At 46.6% G+C, this 12,065-nt stretch overlaps 1 protein-coding gene across 1 annotated transcript in view; it reads left to right on the forward strand.

The window, feature by feature from the left end:
- The first annotated feature begins 2,948 nt into the window (after positions 1–2,948).
- LOC112116785 (GTPase IMAP family member 7-like) overlaps positions 2,949–12,065 on the forward strand; it is a 15,535-nt gene continuing 6,418 nt past the window's right edge. Inside the window, exon 1 of the mRNA XM_029912791.1 lies at positions 2,949–3,033. Within this exon, the coding sequence (XP_029768651.1) occupies positions 2,949–3,033 (85 nt within the window). The remainder of the gene's footprint in view (positions 3,034–12,065) is intronic.

The raw sequence follows: 12,065 nt of genomic DNA on the forward strand, positions 1-12,065 counted from the left end.
TGAGGTACACCACCTCACGAATTTCATAAATGAACAGTGGGATAATTCATCCTTTCCCTTTAAGGGTAAAACCCTAGCCTGCCTATAGAACAAAACGAGGAAAGTATGGAGGTAATTCTTGTGTTTTTCCTGCAGTCTGCAAAAAAATCTGTAAAAGGAAAGGGAATTTTTAAACAATAATCTGCCCCCACCAAGGGGCTGGGAAATGTTTATTTTGTTTTTCAGACACTCTATGAGCAAGCTGGCGCCAGTGGAAATACAACCCAAAACACCATAGGTCTACTGTCGCAACAAAAATGGTGTTGTGTGTTTTGTGTTGTTTGTCTTGTTATTACTGTTATTTTGGTGGATATTGTACAAGGAAAGTGCAGTGGGGCGGCTGCCCCACTCCTGGGTAAACGGGTTAAAAGCAGCCCTGGAGAGGGCTGTGGCTGGGAAAGGCTGATTGGGGAAGCAGCCACAGCTGGAGCCACGCCCCAATCAGGCCACAGCTGGCCCTAAAAGAGGGCTGTGGGCTAGAAGCTGGAGGAGTTTCCCTCCAGCTTTAGAGGGAGAAGGACCGGGCTGCCTGGGAGCTTAGGGTGCAGGCAACAGAGCAGGGCTCGGGAATGGCAAGAGGAGCTGGGGAGCTCCAGCCTGGTAAACCCCCAGGCTGCAGGCCTTGGCGAAGGCCTACACAGGTACTGGGGTTGCAGAGGTGCAGCCCGGGGTTAGGTGGAGGCAGCTGGTCCTACCTCTTTGCCAATGATGAGTGGCCATTACAGACCGCAGTCTGCCCCAGTGAGCGGGGGCTAGATGGTGACTGGCAGTAGCCACTGAGGCGAGGTGGGATTAGAGGGTTGGGGATTCCCCTGGGACGGGAGACCCAGGGCATGAGGATACTGCGGTGGGCAGAACCCCAGGGCAAAGGGCATCGGGGTCCGGGAGGGATATGGGGCCTGAAGCAGATGAGCCACCGGCCTGCAGAGGGCGCTCCGTGCTAGAAAAAGAGCTAGTTCCAGGATGACCAGCAGGAGGCGCTGCAGCGGTGAGTTGTCACATCGTTACAACCTACTAACTATATTTTATCCCTTTGGTTGGAAATATATATACCCTCTACCAGGATACAATGAAGAGAAATGGAATTATTTATTATCTATATTAGATTAACAGTTGAACTATTTGGGGACAAATGGAATGAACTGATTTAAAATAAATTGACAGAACTCTTGCGAAAACAATATAAATACCTGCTTGTGTTGCCTGATCCCTTTTAATGCTTGATAATACTCGTACTGATTGCCTGATTAATGAGCTGAGGGTCACAAGGTTCTTGTTCCAGAACCAGGAAACACAGAACTAAAACCAATGAGTTTACTATCTTGGCAAGGTGCTTGGCAAGGACACTCACACGGAGGGCAAAGCAAAGCCTTGGTGGTTTTTATTAGAACCAGTAATAAAGACAGAACAGCTGCAAACCACATAAACAGCTAGGAATAGACAGTATTGGGGCTAACTGTGGGGTCATTCTTTACGTGTGCTCTTAGACTTGCATGCTCACACCCTTCCTTGGGGACGTGGTGGTGAGAGACAAAGGACAAGTCCTGCCTCCAGCATGCCGAATGAGTCTGATGGTCCAGGTTCCTCAATGCCCACGATTGATGGAAGATAATAATAGAGCTGAAGGATCAAAAGATGGAAAGTTAATTCCCTCCGTGTGGTGGTTTGCCTTGTTATAGGGCCTGAGCCCCATCATGAACACTTATTCTAATGTCCAGCCTTCCATGTCCAAATCCACTTCTTCACCCTCACAATATTGGGGGTGCATTTATCCTATAGGTTAACGTATTAATGCCATTTAACTCATTATCAGATACGTCACCTATTGGTTAAGCAATCTGCCAATGATTCTATGCTAAAATATCCCAGTCCACTATCCCTTCCATGTTCCTGCAGTTGCCTGGTACCATTAGTTTCCAATACCTGTTATTGAACAAGCTAGTCCTAGTTCCCCAAATTCTAAGGGTCCCTGTCAGGCCATTTATCTAAGCCAGTGGTCACAGGCCTAATATACTTGGCTATTCTTATGCTAAGTTGTTTATACTGAGGCCTTACAGGACACAGGCCTGTAGTTTCCTCGTGTTACTGCTGAATATAATAAAAAGCGAAGCTAGCTCTATGGCTACACTGGAAGGCACAACTTATAATGTCCTAGTTATTCCTTAAGCCGTAACTTTTGTATTTTCTCTCTCTTTAATACTTACAGAAGGTTATGAAAAATTCCATGTATCTTTTAGTAAAAAGGTTAATATTCACCCTCTAAAAACAACTGTCTTTAAACATATAGAATTTATACCACAGATTATTATAAAGTATCATAAATACTCTGGTCTTTTTTGCCATTTTCTCTCCAATTCATCACTTGGAAAAACACGCTGGCGTGTGTGAGCTCACATGCACACCTACGAACGTTCCCTTTGCCTTAACAAAGCTCTTTGCGAGTATTTTAAAACCCGTCTCTCTTTTTTTACATTTTAGCTTTTCATTATTTTGGCTGCAGTTCTTTATAATTGCTAGAGGTTATGCTACATGGGTCTAGGGGCATGGGGTCACATACCAAATCCCATTGGCTTCCTTCTCTAGATCAGGAGGGTCTTGGGGAGTTGGAAGACTTGGTCAAGTCCTCCTCCAATTAAACATATTGGGGTGATATTATTAACATTTAAATTCAAACAGACCTTTTTACATTCATTTTTCCGTAACAGATCTATTTGCACATATTTTAAAACATCTTCCCCTCTCTTTTTACATTTTAGGTTTTTTCATACATTTAGTTGTGTTTGTTTATCACTTCTAGAGCGGGTGCTTTTATCAGTCACTAATTTAGCCTGTATCCCAAATCCTATTGGTTTCCCTCTCTTGGTAAAAGGGTCTTTTGGTTAAGGGTCAAATTGAGATAAGCTGGAAGGATGAGTGAGACCAGAACCCCTGTCTCCAGTGCTTCCAGGCCACCACAGCAGAGCTACGACCAATGTACCAGCAATGCAGATACAGGTGAGCAACTATTTTCATTTTCTCTCCGCAGGTCCTAATGTGGAGAGTGGACTAGATGATACATGTGAGGGAAGGGATCAGAAGGAGACTCCACCAATTGGAAGGCATGAGATGAACTGTCCTAGGGATGGGGGTTCCACGACCACCACTCCCAAGAGAAGGAGGTGGGTGGTGGTGGTCGGGGACTCCCTCCTCAGGGGGACTGAGTCATCTATCTGCTGTCCCAACCAGGAAAACAGAGAGGTCTGCTGCTTGCCAGGAGCTAGGATTCATGATGTGATGGAGAGGCTGCCGAGACTCATCAAGCCCTCGGATCGCTACCCCTTCCTGCTTCTCCACGTGGGCACCAATGATACTGCCAAGAATGACCTTGAGCGGATCACTGCAGACTACGTGGCTCTGGGAAGAAGGATAAAGGAGTTTGAGGCACAAGTGGTGCTCTCGTCCATCCTCCCTGTGGAAGGAAAAGGCCTGGGTAGAGACCGGCGAATCGTGGAAGTCAACGAATGGCTACACAGGTGGTGTCAGAGAGAAGTCTTTGGATTCTTCAACCATGGGATGGTGTTCCAAGAAGGAGGAGTGCTAGGCAGAGATGGGCTCCACCTAACGAAGAGAGGGAAGAGCATCTTCGCAAGCAGGCTGGCTAACGTAGTGAGGAGGGCTTTAAACTAGGTTCATGGGGGAAGGAGACCAGAGCCCTGAAGTAAGTGGGGAAATGGGATACCAGGAGGAAGCACGAACAGGAGAGCACAAGAGGGGAGGACTCCTGCCTCATACTGAGAAAGCAGGACAATCAGCGAGTTATCTTAAGTGCCTATACACAAATGCAAGAAGCCTGGGAAACAAGCAGGGAGAACTGGAAGTCCTGGCACAGTCAAGGGATTATGGTGTGACTGGAATAACAGAGACTTGGTGGGATAACTCACATAACTATCATGGATGGATATAAACTGTTCAGGAAGGACAGGCAGGGCAGAAAAGTGGGGGGGAGTTGTGTTGTATGTAAAAGAGCAGTATGACTGCTCAGAGCTCCAGTATGAAACTGCAGAAAAACCTGAGAGTCTCTGGATTAAGTTTAGAAGTGTGAGCAACAAGGATGATGTCGTGGTGGGAGCGGGGCCGGTGCAACCACTAGGCAAACTAGGCGGCTGCCTAGGGCGCCAAGCGGTTGGGGGCAGACAAAAGTGCACTCCGGGGTGGCGGTGGAGTGGAGGTGAGCTGGGGCAGGGGGGCTTGGGGAGGGCGCCTGCAGCAAGTAAGGGGGTGACGGCACACAGGGGAACCGCTCCCCAGCTCACCTCTGCTCCGCCCCTAAGCACGCCGCCCTGCTCTGCTTCTCTCCCTCCCAGGCTTGCGGTGCCAAACAGCGGGCCGGGGGGGGGGGAGCTGCCGCGGGGGGGGCCGCCGGGGGGCGGGGGGGGGCCGCGGGGCGAGGGGGGGGGGGAGGGCAGAAGGTGGAAGTTTTGCCTAGGGCGCGAAACATCCTTGCACTGGCCCTGAGTGGGAGTCTGCTATAGACCACCAGACCAGGGGGATGAGGTGGGCAAGGCTTTCTTCCGGCAACTAACAGAAGTTACTAGATCACAGAGCCTGGTTCTCATGGGGGACTTCAATCACCCCGATATCTGCTGGGAGAACAATACAGCAGTGCACAGACAATCAAGGAAGTTTTTGGAAAGTGTAGGGGACAATTTCCTGGTGCAAGTGCTGGAGGAACCAACTAGGGGCAGAGCTCTTCTTGATCTGCTGCTCACAAACCGGGAAGAATTATTAGGTGAAGCAAAAGTGGTTGGGAACCTGGGAGGCAGTGACCATGAGATGGTCGAGTTCAGGATCCTGACAAAAAAAAAAGAAAGGAGAGAAGCAGAGTATGGACAGGTCCTCAAGGAATCAAGTTTGAAGTACTTTGAGGAGAGAAAAGTGATCAGGAACAGTCAGCATGGATTCACCAAGAGCAAGTCATGCCTGACTAACCTAATTGCCTTCTATGATGAGAGAACTGGCTCTGTGGATTAGGGGAAAGCAGTGGACGTGTTATTCCTTGACTTTAGCAAAGCTTTTGATACGATCTCCCACAGTATTCTTGCCAGCAAGCTAAAGAAGTATGGGCTGGATGAATGGACTATAAGGTGGATAGAAAGCTGGCTAGATCATCAGGCTCAACAGGTAGTGATTGATGGCTCCATGTCTAGTTGGCAGCTGGTATCAAGTGGAGTGCCCCAAGGTTCGGTCCTGAGGCCGGTTTTGTTCAATATCTTTATCAATGATCTGGAGGATGGCGTGGACTGCACTCTCAGCAAGTTTGCAGATGACACTAAACTGGGAGGAGTGGTAGATATGCTGGAGGGTAGGGATAGGATACAGAGGGATTTGATAGCTGCTTTCAACTACCTGAAAGGGGGTTCCAAAGAGGATGGCGCTCGGATGTTCTCAGTGGTGGCAGATGACAGAACAAGGAGTAATGGTCTCAAGTTGCAGTGGGGGAGGTTTAGGTTGGATATTAGGAAAAACTTTTTCACTAGGAGGGTGGTGAAGCACTGGAATGGGTTACCTAGGGAGGCGGTGGAGTCTCCTTCCTTAGAGGTTTTTAAGGCCCAGCTTGACAAAGCCCTGGCTGGGATGATTTAGTTGGGGTTGGTCCTGCTTTGAGCAGGGGGTTGGACTAGATGACCTCCTGAGGTCCCTTCCAACCCTGATATTCTATGTTTCTATGATTTAGTGCACTGTAAACCGTAGGAGACGAGGCCCCACAGAAAGTGCCACCCATTGCAGTCCCAACTGGCAGTACCCTCAGGGCCTCTGATGGGTCCAGACACACTATTTAAGCATAGAGGATGTTCCAGGATGCTGTCTGTACAACCAGGTAGAACCCTGATCTGCTGCTGAGCCAGACTCTGCCTTGTTCCTGTTACCTCACCTCATTCTGGACCTTTCTCAGCCTTGCTCCAGGCTTAGGACACAAGCCTGCTCTGGCCTTCCCTAACTGCAAGTACTCCAGTTCCAACTCTGGTTTGAGCTTTGGCTTGGGCATTTGTAGTCCATAATTTCCATAAACTTATACCAGTAACGGTCAGGTGTATTTGTCTGTATTCCTTTTCAAAAGTTCAGAGACCTATGGACGATATTTCTGGATCTCTCTTTGGTTTATTTTGCCAGTCACGCAGGAATTTTCTGTTGCAATTACAGTTCTATTTGACAGACAGAATAGTTAGTTTTGAACAGTTTTAACTTCCACCAATATTTATATTGTATGAAAAAACCCATATAATAATAAAGGAAATAAGGATAACCTGGGGAATTACAGAGCAGTCAGCTTAACTTCAATACCCAGAAAGATATTGGAGCAAATAATTAAGCAATTAATTTGCAAACATCTAGATAAATAACAGTCAGCATGGATTTGTCGATAACAAATCATGCCAAACCAACTTGATGGCTTTCTTTGCAAGGGTAACAAGCCTTGTGGATGGCGGGAAAGCAGAAGATGTAGTATATCTTGACTTTAGTAAGACTTTTGATACTGTCTCCCATGACCTTTTCATAAACAATGTAGGCAACTGCAACCTAGATGGAGCTATTAGAAAGTGGGTGCATAACTGGTTGGAAAACCGTTCCCAGAGGGTAATTATCAGTGGCTCCCAGTCAGGCTGGAAGGGCATAACGAGTGGGGTCCTGCAGAGATCAGTTCCGGGTCTGGTTCTGTTCAATATCTTCATCAACGATTTAGATAATGGCATAGAGAGTACTCTTATAAAGTTTGCAGATGATACCAAGCTGGAGGGGTTGAAAGTGCTTTGGAGACTAGGATTAAAATTCAAAATGATCTGGACAAACTGAAGAAATGGTCGAAAGTAAATAGGATGAAATTCAATAAGGACAAATGCAACTTACTTCACTTATGAAGGAACAATCTGTTGCACACATACAAAATGGGAAATGACTGCCTAGGAAGGAGTACTGCAAAAAGGGATATGGTGGTCATAGTGGATCATAAGCTAAATATGAGTCAACATTGTTGCAAAAATAAAAGCAAACATCATTCTGGTATGTATTAGCAGGAGTGTTGTAAGGAAGACACAAGAAGTAATTATTTTGCTCTACTTGAGTATTGTTCCAGTTCTGGATGCCACATTTAAGGATAGATGTGGACAAATTGGAGAACACCTAGAGGAGAGCAACAAAAATGACTAAAGGTCTAGAAAACATGACCTATGAGGGAAGATTGAAAACATTGTGTTTATTTAGTCTGGAGAGGAGACGACTGAGAGGGGATATGATAACAGTTTTCAAGTACCTAAAAGGTTAATACAAGGAGGAGGGTGAAACATTGTTCTTGTTAATCTCTGAGGATAGGGATGATGGTGCTGCCCATGGGAGCCAGCTGAGGTCACTCAATTAGGGTGAACTGCAAACAAAACGGGGCAGACAAACCCCAAACGCTGGTGGATATTTTAATACTTAGATTTACCAAACCAGCACAAAACAGCTTCTATAGGACCTCACTGGTTACTCAGAAGTCCAAACAACGCAGTTCCCTTGAAGTACCCAGCCTTAGGCCTTCGTCCAGACACACCTGTCAGATATGATAATGATTACTGAAAATCTTACTTCATCATATAAAAGAAAAGGTTCTTCCAATCCCAAAGGACCAGACACATACCCAGGTTCAATTATACCTTAGATCTTACCCAGAATACATGCTATAGTCAATTCTTATTAACTAAGATAAAATTTATTAAAAAAGAAAAGAGAGTGTGTTGATTAAAAGATCAATATACAGACAGACTTGAATTCAATTCTTGAGGTTCAGATACATAGCAGAGGTGAGCTTGTAGTTGACAAAAGTCCTTTTAGAAATAGTCTAGAGGTTAGAGTCCAATGTCCATATTCAGCGTGGCTCCAGTCAATGACTGGGGATCCCAGTCCTTTTGGCTTAAGGTTCCCCACCCCTTGAAACCCAAAGCAGATCTGAGATGCAGAAGGATCGTGTCCCAGGGTTCTTATACATTTCCAGCAGCCTTTCGGCCTGAGAAAACAATAGGCTTACCTCTCCTTCCAAACATCCTAGCAATTAGCACAGGGTAATTTATCCATTAAACAGTTCAGATACAAGTTACCACAACCTTCAAAGAGACATAGAGACAATAATACTATTTCACTCAAGTATCATCATAAATGTTAATATTCCTTTTTTGATCTTTGAACTAAAGTTATAGCAATAGACAAGACTTGTTTGCTTACATCACAAGACCTGAGCAAACATCTACCCTTGAGATCTCTAACAATGCAGACTTGCATTTCACAGCTCTATTCATTTACCTATCTTCCTAACCCGTCTCTAAAGTTCATCCATGGGTCAGGTCAGTCGGTGAGTTAATTAACTCTTTCTGGCCCTGTCATCTTTCAATGAGATATTATATCACACTCATAACGTCACAATAGGTCAAGAAGCAATGGGCTTAAATTGCAGCAAGGGAGGTTTAGGTTGGACATTAGAAAAAACTTCCCAACTGTCAGGGTGGTTAAGTGCTGGACCAAATCACCTAGGGAGGTTGTGGAACCTCTGTCATTAGAGTCCGGGAAGGTCTAGTTCAGGGTCTGCAACCTTTGGCATCCGGCCCGTCAGGGTAAGCTGCTGGCGGGCCGGGACAGTTTGTTTACCTGGATTATCCACAGGCACAGAGCTCCGCAGCTCCCACTGGCCGCAGTTCGCCATTCCCAGCCAATGGGAGCTGCAGGAAGTGGTGGCCAGCACAACCCTCGGCCCGTGCCGCTTCCCACAGTCCCCATTGGCTGGGAACCGAACCGTGGCCTGTGGGAGCTGCGGGGCTCTGTGCCTGTGGACACTCGAGGTAAACAAACCATCCTGGCCTGCCAGCGGCTTACCCTGATGGGCTGGGTGCCAAAGGTTGCCTACCCATAGTCTAGTTATTATGTAGTTCTGCCTTGAGTGCAGGTGACAGGACTAGATGACCTCTTGAGGTCCCTTCCAATCCTGCACTTCTGTGATTCTATGAAAGACTGCCTGGGAGAATCTCATAATTTCCATGTAGGCCAGGAGTACTTTTAAATCCTTGGGAAACCTCTCAAAGTCCCTTCCAGTTCTACCATTCTATGATCAAGGTTGTAATCTTGTAATTCAAAGTTACTGGGCATATGACCATCTACTTAAGTAGCACTCTGTCAAAACCAATGTAGCACTCAGGAGTCAGAATGTGTAAATTACTCTACATTTATGCTCTTTTTTTGGTTTAAGAATGAATGCCGATATTCTGCAGCAAATAGTAGTCCCCATAGTAAATTCCACAGGTGCAGAATTACAGATACACAATTTTGTTCCGTATTATCGTTTGTATTACAGTGCGTCTCAGGGGCCCTGACCAAGATCAGGACCCCATTGTGCTGGAAAACATACAGCACAGAAAAAGCAATCCCTGCTCCAAAGTGTTTACAGTCTGTATAGAAAAAACAATTATGTCCTGTTTATGTTGCACATTGCAAACACTGTAATCAAACATGTCCACAGCAGAGTTGTAACTGGCTCTCCTGATTCAAGTGTAGTTGCACTATGGCAGTACTTGTAGCTGAGCTTCTTGTCTTAGCCTCTCCTGTGCACTAGGGATTTTAGTTTCACTTTGATTTTTTTCACGTGTTCCTCTCACTGCTCTTTGACAAGCTGATCTCCACAAACTCAGTTCCTGTAAAACTCTCAGAGGTTGTTCTTCCCTTAATGGTGACTTACTGACCCATTTGGACGCACGCCCGCACACACAGAAGGGGACTGAACTTGTTCTTTGCTTTGCTCTCGTCCCTTTGCCACTCCAGCATCTGAGACTGTTTTGTAAGCTGAAGAAAGCAGATGAGCTCCCAACCCTCCGGGTAAAGCAGCAGCAGCAGCCTGGAAGGCTGTTGTAGAAGTCGGAAGGATTTGCAGCTGTAGGAGATACAGTATGTCCGGTGAGCAGAGCTAGAAGGGGAGAGGTAAAGCATTGCAGGGGTGGGAGGGGAGGGAAGGGAAGGGGGGATGGTTGAAACTTGGCTATAATGTCAGAAAAAAAACTTGTAACAGTGAGGATTGTCACTGAACATGTTCCTGCATTACAAGGGACAATTATTTTTCTCTTTGGGATCTAGCTATACCAAAAACTCTCTGATCCCCATTTCTACGTGGGGATGAGAACACACATAGGCGATGATTAAAAGGTATAACAGCGACTGACTGAGAATATTGTTCGGGGGTAACTGAAACTTTCTTGAACTGATCTTGGCAGTAAATGTGCATGATAGGCTCAGCTCCACGCTACACGTTAGCTGTAAGTGAAAGTCACCAGACAAACATATTTAATATACAGTTACAATTGTGGCTTGATGATCAATGCACCCTTCCTAACTGGGAGTGTTAAATGCCCCAACTGCAATGTTGGAAAACAAACGAATGTGGTATTAAGGTTGCCCCCTCCCCCAATCCCACTCCCCATATCCCTTATGTAAGTCCCAGAGCTAGGAGGTGTGAAGGGAAAAAAGACACTCTGTGATCCTATAAGAGAAAGGGGGAAAACTGGCTCTGACAGTTTTAATGTACATACATTCACCGTAATGCAGGTCCATACAGTGTTTATTTGGAGTTGATTTGTCATGTTTTTAAACGGTCATGTAACTTAGTTTATGAAAGGGGAATAAACTAGACATGATATACCCCAGAGAAAGTGGGGCACCCTGGGCTGAAGAGTAATGGGTTCAAATTGGGCAGCTATTATTTGTTTTACCATAGTGCTTAGAAAGCCCTAGTTATAGACCAGGACCCCGTTGTGCTGTACAAAGATGGTGCCTGTGACATTGCACTCCATATGTTTTATGGAAATATGCTTATGAGGGGAAATATGATATAACTGGAATATGCTTTATGCAAAAGGTCTCATGTAAGGTATCATAACAAAGGTTATAACCTACTGAATATATTCCCCCTATGTGTATGAATGTATCATTCTTGTATCTGAAGCTAGAAATATAAAGTATAACTCTGAGGTCCTATTGTAATTATGCAAAATGTGGGCCATTAATGGTGGTTTAGAATCTTGATGGCTCCCATTGACTAGGACAATTGGTTGTAAATGGTTTATTTACCTACAAGCTTTCCTGTGTACATGTGGGCCAACCTAGGAAGAATGAAGTCTAGGGGTCTTACAGTGACATGTGACCATGTCACATGATACTGGAATCCATCTTAATCCTTGTACTTTTCCATTGATGAGGCGGGGGTAGGGACAAGCACATACAAAAGATTCCTGCCTTGTGCCAAAGCTATAAAAGGGGATGGAGCAGGACAAGGGGGGCCAGTCATGAGAAAACCCCTGCTTACCACCTGAGATGTCTGCTGGAACTAACAAAGACAATACCAGGGGAAAGGATTAGGTAGGGTTACCATTCGTCCGGATTTACCCGGACATGTCCTCCTTTTTGTGCTAAAAATAGCGTCCGGGGGGAATTTGTAAATCACTCAAAATGTCCGGGATTTCCCCCCTCCCCCGGCAGAGCAGAGCGAGCGGCTGGGAGGGCTGCAGGAAAGTCCCGGGCTGGACTCCGGAGCAGCTGTAGAGGAGCTCCTCCCCCCTCCCTCCCTCCCTGCAATCTGAGCCGGCAGCTCCTCCTCCCCGGCAGCCCCGCGCCCCGCTCCAGCAGCACTGTGTAGGGCCAGGGACCGGGTTGTGTGTTGTGCTGGGGAGCGCAGCCACGTGTCCGGCTCCCACAGAGCCCAACACCCTGTTCTGAGCAGCAGGGTAAGGGGGGCAGGAGAAGGGGCAGGGAGGTTCTGGAGGGGGCAGTCAAGAAACGGGGGGGGTCGGGAGTTCCGGGAGGGGCTTCTTGGGGGGAGTGGAGAAAGTTTTGGGCAGTCAGGGTACAGGTAGGGGGTAGGGTCCTGGGGGGCAGTTGGGGGGGGTCTTAGGAAGGGGCAGTTAGGGGATAAGGAACAGGGAGGCTTAGGTAGGGGGTGGGGTTCTGGAGGGCAGTTAGGAGCAGGGGTCCCAGGAGGG

The sequence above is a fragment of the Terrapene carolina genome, unplaced genomic scaffold, assembly GCF_002925995.2.
Source record: "Terrapene carolina triunguis isolate 2854851 unplaced genomic scaffold, T_m_triunguis-2.0 Scaffold246, whole genome shotgun sequence".
Taxonomy (NCBI): Eukaryota; Metazoa; Chordata; order Testudines; family Emydidae; genus Terrapene; species Terrapene triunguis.